General features: G+C 29.4%; 2 protein-coding genes across 4 annotated transcripts in view; both read right to left on the bottom strand.

The window, feature by feature from the left end:
• Positions 1-5,676: 5,676 nt before the first annotated feature.
• LOC113510565 (alpha-tocopherol transfer protein-like) lies at positions 5,677-12,739 on the bottom strand. The gene is made up of 6 exons (XM_026894018.3): positions 11,986-12,739; positions 9,712-9,865; positions 8,612-8,723; positions 7,826-7,960; positions 6,775-6,988; positions 5,677-6,238 (listed from the first exon to the last, which is right to left on the bottom strand). The coding sequence occupies exons 1-6, from the start codon at positions 12,197-12,199 to the stop codon at positions 6,084-6,086; spliced, it is 984 nt and encodes a 327-aa protein (XP_026749819.2). The 5' UTR covers positions 12,200-12,739; the 3' UTR covers positions 5,677-6,083.
• Positions 12,740-16,767: 4,028 nt separating this feature from the next.
• LOC113510927 (TWiK family of potassium channels protein 9-like) overlaps positions 16,768-18,226 on the bottom strand; it is a 403,012-nt gene continuing 401,553 nt past the window's right edge. For all 3 annotated transcript variants that reach the window (XM_052895843.1, XM_052895842.1, XM_052895844.1), the window contains one exon: positions 16,768-18,107. In XM_052895843.1, coding sequence (XP_052751803.1) covers positions 17,299-18,107 — 809 coding nt within the window. In that variant the 3' untranslated portion in view covers positions 16,768-17,298. The remainder of the gene's footprint in view (positions 18,108-18,226) is intronic.

Below are 18,226 nucleotides of genomic sequence, written 5' to 3'. Positions count from 1 at the left end.
TTTTTATTTGTTATATGAGGTATCATAAACTTTGTTTCTTTTCTTTTTATATAATTAGTGCATTTACGCATTAATACTACGGAATTTTAAAGCTATATATATAAAAATTGTATATATACTGCAAAAAAAACGGACTTTACTTGAAACAAAAGTAGTTATTTTGATCTAAACTACAGAATCGATTTTGATAAAATTTCTATGGTAGTCCCATAGAATGTTAATCAAAATCAAATTGGTTTAAAACTGTTAGAGTTATGAGGTAACAAACATAAAAAATACAACGAAATTTAATACCTCCTTCGTTTTGAAGTCGGTTGAAAAGTGAATTATTGTTTATTTTTATACCACTGGGGTCAATGAAACTTCTTTAATTCTATTGTCACTAGTGAGTTGGAGATAAATAATTCCATATCTTCAAAGATTGCCTCGCTAACAGCAATTGCACAGATGTTAGAATAGGAGGATTAGTAATGCAAAACAGAGCCGTTTCCATAGATACGATGCATAATATTGTCACAAACCATTCCAATCTATTGACTTATAGAGCCACACGCAACGTTGTCCAATAATATTGAGAATTGGAAACACTTATTTAGGTATCTACCTTTTTAACTGTAATATCATTATCAAAACCATACTGTCTCACTACTCACTAGGTACAAGATTGACACGTGTTTATTTATAAAAAAAAAAAGAAAATTACAAAAAATATTTCTTTTCCCTTTCAAGTGTTATACCTGTCCAAGTTCGGGGAACCTTTCAAATATGTTTTCAATTTCGAGTATCCAGAAAGGCCGATGCCCCCAAAATCTGGAAGGAAACTTTGTTTATAACGCCTTCAGAAAAGTGAATGTCCCCATCCACTTTTCTGAAGATACAAATCTGACTTATTAAAAATCAATCAATTGAAGTGTAGAGAAAAAATAACGAAGTATCAATTCGTAGAAAAATTGCATACAAAAATTTTTACCTTGTTAGTTCAGCCAACACAGTGGAGTAAAATAATGTTTGATTTTTTTTCTCAAAATGTGATTAATATGTTTAAAAAATACAGATAAATTACACCTTGGAAATATTAGCTTTACTAATGTCTAAATATATTAATATCATAAATATGCATGGTTTGTCTATTAACGCCTCAGCGTCTTAATGGTGTCAGTCAATCAATATCGAATCTGGCATAATATTTTGGATGGAGAGAGACATTGACCCCCGATTTTATATTTACTAAATAATTGTAGATATTTTTAATTTACCACCAATTTAATTCATCAGAAGGAGACTTTGTACAAACTTTATAGCAAACGACTTTTGCTTGGGCACCTCTGTCCCATTTGTGTTTCTACCGTGAAGCAGTTGTGTTTGCATGGCTGTGTTCCGGTTTGAAGAGTGGGACATAGTGGTGAATTTACAAGATACAGAGAAGCAACACCTGAGTCCTCAGGAATGGCAACGCATGGGGAGTATCATGGGCGAAACAGTATACTCTGTTATGCCTGTTACCACTTTCCATCAGGTGGGCCGTCAGCTTGTTTGCCATTCTAAGTAGCATAAAAAAAGTTATATCCTAGCTTACAACAGGATTCTTCATGTACTGATTCAAGCGGGCGGAACTGCAGGCTACATTTAGTTTCAACACTAGCTGACTCGTCAAAATATTGCTTAACCTCTGCCAGCTTAATATTTTCATATCGAGATAAAAATATCCTATATCTCAGGTTGGAATAAACAATACAATTAAAAAAAAAATGAATAAAATCAATTAAGTGATTTCATTATATAACATATCCTTGTTAGTTTTGAAACAAAAGGTTGAAATCTATAGTACCATACCTGTAGAATTTTACAAGTGTCCTAATTCATTAAGATGCATTCCTAATTCTAAAAAGTGCTAAAAATCAACAGACTTAATAAACTTATCGTACATTACCTTAGCATAATTGTAGCTACATATTTATTAATAAGGATAATTCATAGCTGTAATCTCAATCTTTAAGTATCATAGGTCACTTGTTGCATATTTTAATAAAGTAATTTAAATACGCCAGATAAATAAGGAATTTGGGCCTTTAGTGATATCTCTGGAGATTCGTATCATGGAATCACGGATATTGGCGAATATTTCAAATTCTCATTTCACAGAAGACAGCTATTTAGGCCAAATTAGCGGATCCTCCATCATAGATTTACCATGGCGAAACGATGTTAATATTTATTTGCATACTTTTTGTTTCACCAGAATAAAAAAATAAAAAAACATAGCAGGGTTGGAATACAGCGGTGAAATTACAAGATACGGGGTCATATCATACCATCATAAGCATCATCCAAGCCTTAACGTTGCACTTTTGAACATAAGCCTCCCCCTTGGGGGGTTTTGCCAGTAGTTGCTATGCTTGGCAGGCATATTGAGCAACCACAACCAAGGCAACTACAGTTAGGCTTTAGAGATGTTTTAAGAGGGACGCTGCTGCCCATCTTTCGCCCTCTCTTAGTCGTCTTTTACGACATCCATGGGAAAGGAAGGTATGGTCTATTCTATGCTGGAGTATATACGGACGGTAATATGACTATAGGTCCCTAAGAATTGTAATAATTGTGTACTCGTACAATGGGTATTACAATGCGTTCTGTAATGCCATGATGCTGTTCATGTCCGCAGGCGACGATTATCTCTTTCCATCAAATTAGCTGTAAGTTTAACAATTTAAATACTATAAAAAATATGTTGTTTATAATTTACAAAGATATTTGTCTGTAATCTCTGCATTAATATTGTTGTTACATTAATAGTTACTGTATTTATTTTTGTAACTAGCGCAACAAGGTGTAAAATAAATATATACTCTTAGCCGTGATATGAAAGAGATGTGAATGCAAAACCCATCAGATGAAACTCTCAAAAGGTTAATATATCGGCTTATTATTTTTTTTTTAATTGAAATAACTAATGTTAATTTTTTTATGGCAAGGCGTTACGTTGAAACTATTATACTAACCTTGAAGAAGACTTATGAAAGAAATGAAAACAATTATCGGAAACATCAAATATAAGTTACTGTTATATATAAAAGTTAAATATTAATTAACTCATTAGGTTGCATAATTTAATGAATGTATTATAAAATAATTATATAAATTTAATTTAATAATTAAACTTTATAATTTAATTAATTAATTTACTGAGAACTTTCAGGCCTAGTGCCTATGGACTGATGATGGTCAAATCCAAAATTTCGTAGCTAACACTCCAATGATTGAAAACGTTGTTTACAGCTTAAATTAATCCGAGAGAGGGCGGTAGGTTCATCTGATCCACAATAATTAAAATATTAATGCATATAATATATATAATAAGAAACGTGGTGGAAATGTGGTGCCTCAATGTACAAAAATTAAATTCTATCATAATTTAATTTTAATTTGACACGCTTAATGATAGAATCGCTCCGAGACAACCACTTGAGCTTTCTTGGGGCGTTGATAAGACCAACTACCGACTAAATATTTAGGCCTTATTTGTAAGACTTCTAGCTTGGAATCATTTTACGCGTGTAAGTTATTTATCTAAGGTGTAAATCAAACACGACTACCCATTCACACATTTTTTAATAGTTTATTTATTTATTAAAAAATATTTTTCACTAAAAATATGTATTTAACTCAAATACGTTCGTAAATTTGTATTTCTTAAAAAAATTAAAGTATAAAAAACATTATGACAAAACCTCTTATTGTATGCTCTACTCGTAATAAAAAAATGCGAAATTCCATATCAATACGAAAATTACTGCCTTTGTACTACAGAAAGTCAGTAATTTTCGTATTGATATGGAGGGTACATTTCCCAATTAATTGCCAGCTTATTGTAACTATCGTTATTACACATCTTTGTTTACATAAAATAAATCGTGACTTGGCAATCGCATAGCACCAAACATATATTTTTGGTAAATATATCGTTGTATTTCTTCTGAGTTCGATATTAAACTGATATCAGGAAAATGCATATATATTATTATTATTTTCTTTATTTATTAAGCGGTAAAAGTAATATTTTTGTCTACAAACACCCATAAAATCATAAAGGTCAAACTTTGTGTTTATTTTTTTTTCTTGAAAATTAGATAGTCTAAAAAAAATTTGATTGAAAATGAATGATAATTAGTATCCACTTACACTTTGAACAGCGTAGTCAGACTTAATTGTAGTCTGAGGATTTAAAGAACAAAATTGGTCTAGAAACTCTTGATATTTGAGAAAACTTATCAAAAACTATATATTAACCTATTTGATACCATTTTCTACAGGTATATTTGTATATTTATTAGAAGATTTACATAATATTTTTTAAATCAACTTTTATATAAACTAAATGAGGTTATTCCCGCAGAAATTGCTCATTATTAAAACTTTCTTTAACATGTTTAAAAGTTTTAAATGTAAATAAATAACTGGATCAGAGTTTTATACATAACTTAACACCCTATTAGACCCCTTGAGAGTTGACTCTCCAATTTTACTAAACCCCGTGTGCTAACCCATGTCCAAAGGTTAAAAAGTTTATTTCAAAGTTTTCTATGTTTTTGTTTATATTATAATATTAGCTATAAAATTAGAATACTTGAAGTCATAAAATCGCTAACCATACATTATTATAGAAACATATTGAAATTTAAAATTTTCTGAAGTCGTAAGAAAATTATAGGTAAATGTCGCTACACGATTCGATATATTTTGAAACTGCTTCTCTCAGCTGCCAATCTAAACTTCTAATTTATAAATTTGTATCTTGATTTATATAACGAAAACGATATTATCAGGTGGTAATACTTTTTCTACCGACTTCAAAAAGAAAAAGTTTTTAAATTTGTTTCAAAATTTTTTATGTATGTAACCTTATAACTTCGTCAGTTCTAAACCAATTTAGAAAATTGATTTTTTATCTGAAAGAATATATTTCTAGATTACTTCCGTAAAATTTTCTCGAAATCAGTTCAGTGGTTTAGTTTTTAGAACAAAATAACTGGTTTTATCACAATTGAATTCGGTTTTTTTTTGGCAATCTTTAATTCTTTCGAATAAATATTGACCCTGTCGTTGACATCATCTTCCTTGTTATAAATCAGTTACAGTATCGTATAGTTACGTATTTCTATAGGAATATTTGTTGAAACTTAGATAAAGACGAGTGAAATTTTAAGTATTACATTTACACTATGTTCAAATATTGAAAAATATGGGCTACAGAAAAATTGTTAGATTTACAATGATTTTTCCATACCTACACGTAATTAATAGATAACTTGCATACACATATTATTTTAGAATTTCAATATATTTGTAATAAAATAATTGTAAAATGCAAATTCTGAGGATTAGATTGAAAAGTTTAACATTTGATTTTTTTAAATAAATAAATAATAACACTTTAAATATCAGTTATTTATATATAACATTTGAAAAATTGGTTAAAAAAATTGTGTTCCCAAAAAAAAAAACAAATCGACTTCAATTATGGCAAAACCAATTATTATGATTTAAGAACTAAACTACTAAACCGAATTTGATAAAATTTCTATGGGTTCCATAGAAATTTTCTGTAAATATATCTTTACGGATATAAAAAAGCAAAGAAAAAATTCTGTTGTATAAATGAAAATGCACTTAGCTCGGATAGTTGAGAGATGCAGATTCAAATACTATCGAATTTGACCTCAAATAAAATCAATATCTCTGGAATTTGATTGTCAAAAGTTTAAGTTTAAAAGAAAGAGAATTTAAAGGAAGATTGAAATAATTAACTAAATGTATAATACTACCTATATCTTTCCACTTCGCCCGTGGTCCTATTGTAATGTTGAATAGTTTATAACCTTTAAAAAATAAGTTATCAAATACAAAATGATCTTTTCAAATCTACTAGTAGTTCCAGAGATTAGGGCGTTCAAATAAACACTTCCGTTTTATACATTACAATGGATTCATAGTAATATAATATTATTATTTTCATTATTATTATTTTTTTATATTATTACATATTTTACCTATATTATATTAAGTTATATGCATGCAAGTAAATTTTAATCTACAACCAATGATCGAAAAGACCCCGGCATTCCCAAATGATGTTCGTTGAATTTATCAGGTGCTCTGCGACTCTCGTCGGTTCTTGCTTCCATAACGGATTCCATGTAATTTATAAATTTTTTTTCACTCAAAGTGTTAATTATATTTTCTGAGAAAAAATAAGATTGAACAATTATTAAAAATTTTGCTTCAATTCAATAAAATTATTTATATTATTTGACATTACTGTAATGGTTATTTATTATGAAAATAATTTAATCTAAAAAAAAGTTATTAATGAATAATAGTATATTTAGTCCCCAAGATACAGGTCTGGCCTAGTTTGGGGACTGATGGTAATACAGATATTTAATTGTTGAATTTAAATTGTAAATTGTACTTTATGCAACTGTATCTTTCTTGAATAAAAATATTGTATCCGAAATTTTTAATTATTAAGTAGCTACAACTAGTAATCTTAATAGTTACCTAAAAAAATATTATAGAAAATTTATAAATTTAAGAAGTTTATATTAAAAAGCTGCCAACAATTATTACATAGTACCATACGAATAAATCATTTTGATAAAGAAACTCCTGAAAATTTATTTATAATTGACAAATGTATATGATAATAATATAAAAGACAGCCACATAAAAAAAATTAATCGGATTAATATGTTTGAAAGCAGTTATGGAACTTACCATGTATTTCCACAAGAGTCTTTTCTTTACCCCCATATTCAGCTGGAAGTAAATCCTTAGGAATAGAGTCGTGAAGTGACTCCAAAGACTTGTGGACATGCAAACGATTGGCTACCTTTTCACTTAGTATTTGTTTCCATAATGCTACGAAACCATCGATAAATTTTGAGGGCGTTAAGAAATGTATTCCTTTTACTCTCAAGCCATATCCTTCCTGGGAATTATACAAAACATGCCTTTTTTAATAAGTTGTATAATCCTGTATTTGCATGTATAGCGTATGTAAAATATGGTATACATTGTATATAATAATAATTATAATACTAAATGTTTATTTATTGGCTTCATTCTCACACGTATAAAAGCTTACAAAGAAAACAAAGAAATCGTAGTAATAATAGTAGTTTTCACAAAAACATTGTAAAATACAAGAAGATATGCATAATTTTTTTGGTATTTCATTATATTCATAATGCATTAGCATGGTCGAGCTAAAATAATATAAATAAAATATATGTACAATGTTGAAGATTTAAAATCAAATTTAAAATCCTAAGCAGATAAAACTAACAATAAAGGTTAATATTGTCTGCGTAGAAAATATTTTTCGTCTGAGTAAGTCAATAAAAGAATTCGGATGGCATCTTATTGTTTTAAAATCAATAGGGATAATTCCTGAAATACAGTACAGAAATACTTGTCCCAACAGATTAAAAATAATAGATTTTTTTCTGTGATTGTAAACTATAAAATGATGTGCTGTAAATAGCTACTATAGCTTTGTGGTTTAATAGTATACTGCGTAAGATGACGGTGGGGATTGTGGACACCGCAGGGTGTCAGGCCATCGTCCTCCGCGGTACAAACACTTAACCACAATGATATTTCATCTGTAGAAAGGTACGTTATTTTTAAAATCAGTTGAGTAATATATATTTATAATAAAAAAATATACACCATTGATTAGAGCCTAAAAAGTGGTCCTTTGTGCCGGATCAAAGTTTTCAATATTAGAATTTAAAATAATATAGAGATAAAAAATATTTTTTACCATGAATAGTACAGTGGCCTGCCGTAGCTCTGTTATGCTCATAGTTTTTATGAGTTCTAATAAATTGGTATCCATATAATCCACAATAATTACAATGCCTACACTGTAATCATATTGCAGCATATACTCCAAATACTAAAAAAATATAAATAATTACAAATTAGAAAATAGATTGTGAAAATAGTTATCAAAATCGGTTCATAGTTACAAAAAGTAATATCATATAACTTACACACCTACAAAAAATAAATACATGTAGAATAAAAATACTTTTGGAGTCAATTATATAAATTCTAATCTAATATGAATATAAAAGTATTATTTACTTCTATGATGACATAGCGGTGCTATCATCATCATCATTATTTCAGCCATTATCTATCCATTGCTGAACATAGGCTTTACCTATAGACTGTCCTAAGCTATCTGCATCCACTGACTCTCTGCAATGTATTTGAGGTCATCACTCCGTCTAGTGGAGGTCATTCTACATTGAATTTTAATATAGCGATGCTATATTAAAACGTTATTAAATTTAGCTCAAAATCAACGAAAATCACATACCATGTACTACTGAAAAATACAGTTGAAGTAAAAACCGTTTTTGAAATCGTTCTATATAAAAAAATAGAATACATATAATAATAATAATGTTTATTTATTTCTGACAACTTTTTGAGTACAATGAACAATTTATAATATAATATATAATAATAATAATATATCATAATAATATATAATCATTATAAAAATTCTATAAACTAATAATAATAATAAAATAATTACAAAAACAAGTCTTCTGTAGTAGTTCAGAAAAGAGGGCGATGTACAGTTATTGTTTTTCATAAAATATATTCTGTAGAAATCTGATGTAGTTTTAGGCATAATGGCATCAACTCTGAAATATAAAGTTATAAAACTATCATGTAATTATATTATTACAGATTGTGTCTAATTGTTGGATTATTATCCGATTATTAATTATTTTTTCCTGTTATAAATAATTACTTCATCTCTATTTACTGTTAATTAGACAAAAGATCTGAGTAAAGTTAAGTCAATGTTATTTTATGTATTTACATATTTCAACATTGTGTTCCACAAAAAAAAAAAAAAGAATAATGAGAGAATAGAATAATATATTATTATAAGTTTTCATTCGGTCATTAAAAGTTCGAAATCCTATTTTTTCTTTTGTTTGAAATCTCTCATGGAGATTCGAGAAGAACCTGTGTTTTTTAATGAATGATGATTGATAATGAAATGAGCTATCAGTATATTTTCGTGAATCACCAGTAAAGGAGGATAGGTGATAAGAAAAGCATATGGGCCAGCTAGACCCATCGTGACGAATTTATCATAAATTAACCATAATTATTTCCAGACAGGATCGTGTATAAATTGACTTAACAGGGTATATTGTTAGCAATAGGGCTGGTAGTCCACATTACTAATAACCCCTTTCCCCTTAGATACCTATATTCACTATTGGTACTTTAATGGATTGTTTAAGATAAATGGATACATTAAATTCAAAGATGAATAGAAACATCGTTACATCAAGGTTAGAAATGCAAGTGATGTTTTACTATAAATATTGTCCCACTGCATTTTAAATGCTATGCCTGTAAATAGTTTTAAAAAAATATTGAGTAAAATAGAATATATAGTTCTATAAATAATAACACACATGTTAACGACTGTAAGTCCTAATATGGTGGACAATGACACTTGGCGGCTATTACTATTTTATTATGGTACAGTTTTTATGAATATAATACTGAGTGCTAAGAGGTGATTTTACGCCATCTCATGGGTTAAATAGACTTATTGACATTGTTTTCTATAACTGAGAATATAGTTTGAGCATTAAAATTAATACTTACATTAAATTCACGTCATTAAAATCTTTCTTTATGTTGTAAGCTCCAAAAAACTCAGGCATCAACGTTCGTAGAGTACAAATTTTGTCAAGTTTCTTTTTTGTTCGTTCGAGCAAACCCTTGTTTATAATTATCAATCTTTCTAAAAAGTCTTTGCCTAAAATGTAAAATCTATAGGGTAATGTTCACCTACAAAAGAAATTTTAAAAATTCACCTCCTAAGGGGTAATAGCTTCTAAAATCCATACATAGGAAATTGCGGACTAAAGCTAGTGTTACATTAAAATAGGAATGCAACGCATTAGAATTCGGACAGACATAATGTATTACTGGCAAATTCAAAATAAAAAATTAAGTACTTTCTATCTACAATCTCTATCTAGAGGCTAAGGTTTAATTTTTTTTTTCTGCTTTTAAAGGCAACTTTTATGTTTATTATTAATAATAATTTAAAATTTCTTTAAAAGCAAATTAGAATATTAATCATACAATAATTTTGAATTCTATTAGAATATAGTCTGAAGTAGCTATCACAGAAATTTTAAATTAATAGACGGTAATGTTTGTGTCAAAATAAAAGAGAAAAAATAATTAAATTTTTATATTTATTTTTTCTATTATTAGTGTTTTGAAAACATAAAATATTTTTTACATAAAGTCAACAGTAACACAATTTTCAGAAAGCATTGAATATTGTTATTTTAAATTTTTACATACAACGTCATCTAGTGGTACCTATATTAATACCGTCAGATGGCGTTGAATATAGAAAAATAATGAGCGTGCCCGATGCGTGGCAGACTGGATGAATGATTAATGGACTATTTTTTAAATTGGAAATGTATCCTACATTCCCAATTTAAAAAAAAAGTCCTTAAACTGTAATTAAAATTTAGAAATATTTTATATATGAATGAAGCACTATATTCTTTATCATCTTTATATAAAACCATACAAATAATAATCGAGAGCAAGAACGATGACGATTAACATTCTTCTGAACTCATTATTTGTTAATTATTCAGAGTATTAAATCAGCTCATAAAATGACTAATAATTATAAAGTCACAATAAGGCTACTATTTAACTAGTTACTTGGATAATTTCCTGTAGCTGTAATTAGTATCATATTTTTAGAACGTAGGTACGTTTAATCATCTGTAAAATATTCTGATTCGACCAGTTTTTATAGTAAATTTATAAAGTTTTTTTTTTATTAAAATAGGATTTTTATCCTAAAAAAGAAAGATTTCAATTTTAGTCAACTGTAATAAATTGAACATTTAACTATTAAATGTCAAAATTTGCAAAGGTAAATATACTTTAAATGTATAAAATAGATATTGATTACACCACACGCCTTAATAGATTTTAATGAAATTTAACACACACATGTTTACCTGTTTCAAGTAGTTTTCATTCATTACTTTTCTACTTCTTAATTCTAAATACTATTTTCTAATATAATAAATATGAAACATATATCTAATTATATATATATATTTATCTGTTGTACAAGTATGTTTAAAAAATATTTACTACACAATCATGTGAAAATATTTAAGTGGTTTTAAAGCCAAATAAAACGCTAGCAGTGAGCTGGACTCATAAATTACTTTCACAAATTACAAATTAATCTATTATTTATAGTAAAATTTGACGAGGAAACAAAAACTATAAACCTGTTGATATTTTTTCTATGTACCTATCTAATTACTACTAACAAATTTTCCATTGTTGAGAAAATTTTTCTTTATTCTATCCCATAGTTTAATCTAAACGCACGTTCTGTGAGCGATATAGCGAATGATTAACCGAATGGTTTTTATTCTGTCACTCAATCGTTCAATTACTTTTGACTGAATCGTTCTGTTTAATTTACGCTTTATTTATTAATAAAACAGCATCCTTAATGGTTATGTATATTGAAACAAGTTTTTTCCCTAAACCTTGTCCGCGTGATCGAGATACTTTGATTGACTGAGATAAAAAGTAACTTATGTCCTTCTCTATGCTATATACCATTTTCATGATGATTAATTAAGGTATTAAAACGTCAAGAGATAAACTATATAAAAATCTTTATTTCACGTTCATAATATTAGTAACGTGATATTAGTACCTAATGTGAGAGAACTACTCGAATAAAAGTAACTATCAATACATGTGATCGTTTCATTGGTTGGTAACCTTATTCTCTCGGTAAACACAACAATTTACCACCGTTTAAACTTGATATTATTAAGCAATTACAGTATATCCTTACTAGATACTTACTAAAATCCTTTTTAACAAAATGATCTTGTTTCTTAATCCATTCTTCTAAAACAGTGATTGCCTCTTCTAGTCTTCCTGGTTGGTCTAACCCAAACAATACCCTTATAATTTGTTTGGCATTAGGATTGACTTCTATTAAACATTTATTTTCGTTTTGCATTTTTACTATATAGACACTCCTACGTTGTATGACGCACTGAATAAATCTATACATACAAGTTCAGAACTGTTTGTTATTATAACCACAGTTGTGCTATTAATGTCATTGCTGTTTTTTTCTCGCATAAATTGAATAAGGCGATTAACACAGGGAGCGATGCAATGCCCCATCGTCGCGTACAAAAACTCGTTGGATTACAAATAAATAATATTAAAGTTTTACCGTACATTTATAGTTTGCTGGCTTTAGAATATCTATAGTTCATATAAGGCATTTCATAGTGAAGTGGCGGGTTGTAGCTGCAAGGTGAAAAATCCCCGAGGAAATGGATCATATTGGATCATGTAATTGGATCATGTAGAGGAATGAAAGTTTTCCCTACAATATCTATACGTCTGTTACTCTGCAATACTGCTATGCACGAAATCGTTACGAACAGCTATAAACTTTTTGAACCGCTCGACTATGCTTGATCACAACGCGCGATACTACACTGTACCATATTTAAAAAACTTTGAATCTACTAAGTATCTATCGAGTATTTATTTACTCACAACAGCACGTCATCATTTATGATGATGATGAGAAATAAAAATATATATATATGTAAATAAAAAAAATTACTAAATGTGTTGGTAAGCACAAAACAGACGAACAGTTGCATCAACTTGTTTTTTTTTTTTGTAATGTTTGTGTAATAGAAAACCCCTTTTTTATTTTTTCCCTACAAACTGTCTCTAGTTGCCAATTTAAGTATTTCGTAGACGGTATGCCACAGTTCTATAATTTTCGATAGTACGATGTTTGTCGGGTCAGGTAATAATAAAATACGATTTACTGTGTTATCTCTAGATACATCAAAGTAATTAATGCTCCTTTCCACTCAGGATTTCCTGGAAGAGAACTCTTACAGGATTAAGCTCGCCTTTTGTATATCTCTGATCAAAATAATTTGTAACAATCTAATCTTTGTTTGAAGTAAAATATAAATAAATAAATCTTGTATTTATTAGTATTTACCGATAATTTTTCAAGAAAAGCAGTGACAAAAACTGTATATCTCCTAGGTATTTGGTATTTTGTAGTCTTTCAAACGTTTAAACACGATAGTGCGACGTTCTATCGCTCCGTGTGTTCATAACAATAGTGAAATAATAAAGAATATTTAATAAAATTACATATTCTGAACATACTTCATCGCCTTTTATTAATGGTTTACAGATAATTCTTATAGAATTGGTATGTATTTATTTATATCGAAACAGAAATTTCGTTTTGGGAAAAATAATTAACAATTAACTCTAGAGTTAGTTAGTAGAATCAACTAGTTGCACCATTTTCTAATATAATATCAAATTTTAATAAAATTATTATAAGTACTTACTATACTTTAAAACTGAGATCACACAAAAAAGCATTTAGATAGACTAACATACTGGTTTGGGGAGAAAGGTATTGACCTTCAGGCCATGTCCCCTGGAAACAATTGTGGTCAATTCCTAATAAATAATAATAAATAATTTTTAAAATTTTTAATTACTTTTTCTTGTTATTTGTAAATAAATAATAAATTAATCTTTAAATTCATCAGAATGGACCAACTGACCTGCTCTCGTTCCTATTACCTCTTATTGGTGCCCCGCCAGCGTATGCCGATAGACGATCGCTGTTCTATTATTATCCATTAAGATCCCTCATACTAGTCTTTTTTGTTAATCAATCATTTGATTTTATTAATATACATATACCTATAATATATAATAAAATTGGAATTAGACGATGTCACATTATATATACCTGTGTCTTAATATGAGAAACTAAAACTATATTTTTTAGAAAATTGTCACTCTGTTTCGGTATCCTAAACTACTGCATCAAGATGAATGCAGTTTCCACAGTTATGCTTATATAAAAATGGTATTTATTTCCAAAATCCACCACTATTCACAAGATTATATACTTACATAATTTTAGTGCTTACTTTTTTTCACAGAACTTCCAACTGTATTTGATTTGAATGCTTTTTTAAACAACAATAACAGCAAACAAACTAACAGTTGTTAATTTTCAACTTTGCCATTGTTTACACATATTTTAAATACACAATCGGAACTTAACGTGACGAAACTATTTGCTATTTAGCTGTAAAATTTTTTATCGCGTTAAGTCCCGATAGTGTATTTATAACCATTTAGGGTTTTGTTAATAGTTGCCATGCTTGGCAGATGGATTGGTAAACGCAGTTAGGCTTTGGTGATGTTTAAAGAGGAACGCTGTTGCTTGTCCCTGGACCATTAAGTTCCCTTTGTCATCTCTTACGACCCCACTAAAAAGGATAGGGTGGTCCATTCTATGTCGGGACCACATGGTATAAGTCATGATAATTATTCTATATTTTGTTCGTTGCCTCTTGGTGCCCTGACCTCTCAATTAATCGTCATGAAATTTAATATTACTTTACCCCGTACGGGCAAACGCAGTGTAGGTGGACCCCCTGCTAAATAGAGTTATAACCTCAAATGCATTGCAGGGAATCAATGGATGCAGGTTGCTCAGGGAGACTTTGTACAAAAGTCAATTGCTTGGGTACCTCTGTCCCATTCGTGTTTCTACCGTGAAGCAGTTGTGTTTGCATGGCTGTGTTTCGGTTTGAAGAGTGGGATATGGCGCAGAGGAATAATATCTGAGTTCTCAGAAATGGCAACGCATGAGGGACGAAACAGTATACTCTGGGCGAAACAGTATACTCTGTTATACTGCTCATGTCTATAGGCGACGGTTACCACTTTCCATCAGGTCCTAACTGACGGCCCGTCAGCTTGTTTGCCATTCTAAATTGTATAAAAAAAACCGTTCCTTATGGTAGTCTATGGGAGAGGCATATTTTTAACAGTAGACAGTTTATTTAATTAGACAGTTTGGCTAAGACAATGATTATGATAAAAAATTCGTTGCTATTAGATACCTAATATATTTTGTCAACTTGGAAATTATTGCTTGAAACCTACAGGAAACGAGGCCAAACTTTCCTACAACTGCCATCAACAAAGTGATTAAATTAAAATAGAAAGTAATGACATCGGAAGACCGTCTTGGTATCCTGAATATACCCTAGTGGCGTCTCGTCGCAGAGGTAAACCATCAAAATTAAATTCTGTTTAATTTCCTTAGTGACGCTGTTTCCAGCATTTATTAATTTTATCTCGTGCGAAAGGAAATCTTTTAACCGTAATAGTATCATGGATGCGTAAGACACGTCTTTCAAGAATTAATTTATTCTAACTGTATTTATATTTTTCTTGACGATCTTTTGTTTACATGTACATACTTTAGTTACCAGAACGAGACTTTGTACAAACATCGTCTGCGTAGGTACCTCTATCCCATTCGTGTTTCTGTCATGAAGCAGTTGTGTTTACATGGCTATGTTTCGATTTGAAGGATATGGTAAGTAAAATACAGGTGCAGAGGCATAACATCTGAGTCCTCAGGAATGGCAACACATGGGGAGGGGTATCATGGGCGAAACAGTAGGTATAATCTGTTATGTCCATGATACTGCTCATGTCTATAGGCGATGGTTACCACTTTCCATCAGGTGGGTCGTCAGCTTGTTTGCCATGCTAGTTGTATAAAAAAAAAGAATACATTAAGTTTAGAATTACATTTTAATCTTCAGGGAGTCACCATTTTCCTTTAGAAGGGTCCACAGCCATTCATAAGAAGATTAAGTACCAAACTATGAGTTTATTAATGTCCTAGTTCTAAAATCATCAAAATTAAAAATAATAACTACTACGCTTACATAATTGGGTTTGAGTTAAACCACTACAAATTCTAGTAATTTATATAATAATTTATTATTACGCAAGAAGGAAAAAAAATTTTCTGATATATATAATTTACGGATACTACTTATAAATTAACATACAAAGGTAACCTGTTCATGTATTATTGTATGTTAATTTCATTTCATTTCATATTAATATAAATCAATGATTGTATCTTCCTTAAACACCATTTGTTTTTTCATCATCATTCATTTTTCCTGATACATAAATAGTAAAACAACTATTTATTTACTCACATACCTAGTTCGAGGTTACTGACTAGTTTCAGATAACTTTAGTATAAAATTATATTTTGATATTACAAAATTGTAATAAAATAGTATCTGTACAGAAAAATATCTAAAGAGTTGAAATCTCTATCCGCGAAAGATATTGTGGGCATTGCAACTTGTTTTGCCTAAATTTATGCCTCTAAACTTGGAACACACCTGGATAAATAGGCTTGTATTTTAGTTCTACTATTTTCATTCGCAATTCCTTATTAACTTTTCTTCATTTTTCGAAAAAGTTATTTTAGTATTGCTTACCCTAATGGGAGAGAGACATGACAAATACGTATGTATGTTGAAATATGTAGAAATCATTTATAATTATGATCTAGTGTAACAATTTATGACTATACAACAAAATACAAAATTCGAAAAAAAAAAACAGAATAATATAATATAATTCTAAATAATTTAAATAAGCAAACAACAAGTTCAAGTACGTATTTTTTTATTAAACTGTTAATTTACAAAGAAACTATTCACATGAAAAGTTATATTACGTTTTTGATATTAACAGTTGACAGTAAGATTTAGATAAAAGATGTTAGACATCATTCAATTTTCATTAATAATAGATACCTATAAAGATGTAATAATTACAATATTTACAAAATTTACAATTACACACGTAAAATTATTAAAAATTAAATTCGAGAAATCCAATGATATTGTTACATAGATACAAAATGAACGATTCACAGCCCATAAAATAAATAGTTTATAACTGATAAAAAATATCTGAAAACTCAATGAGTCTTCTCGTTTATGTGTTGACGTGTTCAAGCATTTCTGGTAATGCATTGTATGCTACCATATTACCAAAACCCTTCGGCTCTTTCTTAGTCACAATCGCTACTATTTCTTCTTCAGGAGGGGGTGGAGGGAACTCTGCATTAGAATCCAATGCCGTCGACATATCATCTACACTAAGTACTACCTCCCTATTGTCAATTTCTATCCTATTACGTTCTACTACAGAGTTATCCTCCATAATGCTGTACAAATTTTCCGTTTTACCTTTATTGTACATTTGTCAAGAATTCATATAAAATGGATCGTTTAAATTTACTTCGTCATTGACTGTATTGCTTTTTTGCGACCATTCTTTTTGTTGATGCTTTATTCTATAAATTATTTCATCATGTATAACACCGAAACACATAGCTGTTAATGCTAGTCCTGTCAATGTATACGCAGAACAAAACCACAAAGTTACAGAATTTATTGTATAATATCTAACACCACTTATAGTTGTGTAGCTCATACCAGGGATTATATTTCCAAATCCAATGGTACTTAATGCCATAAAACAAAAGTAAAATCCATCTATAATACTCATATTGTCTAACTTATAAAGAACTATGGCTCCTATAGTAATGTAAATAAATATTGCAGCCAGACAAAGTAAAACTGGGGCTAGTATACTTAATCCATGCATGGATAATTTGGAGTCTGTGTCTGGCCAACTTATAATGTCATCTTTAGCAGTACTCGTTGTTGGTCTTTCTGATATCGATAAATCTTTTTGGCTGTCAGGTTTCAAAACATAACATTCTTCTGTCGGTGTCTTGCTTGTATTCTGACTATTAAGCATTTCTTCTTGTTGTCTTTTAAGTTTCATTCGTCTTTCCTTTTCAGCCATTCTTCTTTCATCATAGCAGCAGTAACCACAATTTGAACAAAGGCAGCAGCACAATGCACGACTGAAGACACTCCGAGCCATTTTTGATAACAAAGAACCGACGCTTGACAAGTATACAAGTGTTAAGGGTATGCCGATGAGAGCATAAAGTATAGTAATGCCTTTTCCGAGAATTGTTCTTGGCGCAATATTTCCATAGCCTGTAAGAAAAATACATTACATTTACATTTTTATTGCAATGTGTGAAGTTAAATTATTCTTATCTATTATTTTTTAAGAAATGTGTACACATAGTATCATACCCACTGGTGTTTCTACC

Source organism: Galleria mellonella, unplaced genomic scaffold, assembly GCF_026898425.1.
Source record: "Galleria mellonella isolate WM207_F2 unplaced genomic scaffold, CSIRO_AGI_GalMel_v1 utg312, whole genome shotgun sequence".
NCBI classification, from domain to species: Eukaryota; Metazoa; Arthropoda; class Insecta; order Lepidoptera; family Pyralidae; genus Galleria; species Galleria mellonella.
This window is presented reverse-complemented; position numbering and strand designations above follow the sequence as displayed.

Excerpts from the sequence above, each read along its gene's own strand:
- LOC113510565 (XM_026894018.3), bottom strand. The coding sequence starts at position 12,199 with ATGTATAGATTTATTCAGTGCGTCATACAACGTAGGAGTGTCTATATA. Across the intron at positions 6,989-7,825 it reads AGGCCACTGTACTATTCATG|GAAGGATATGGCTTGAGAGT; the intron begins GTAAAAAATATT and ends TATAATTCCCAG. Across the intron at positions 6,239-6,774 it reads GACTCTTGTGGAAATACATG|AAAATATAATTAACACTTTG; the intron begins GTAAGTTCCATA and ends ATTTTTTCTCAG.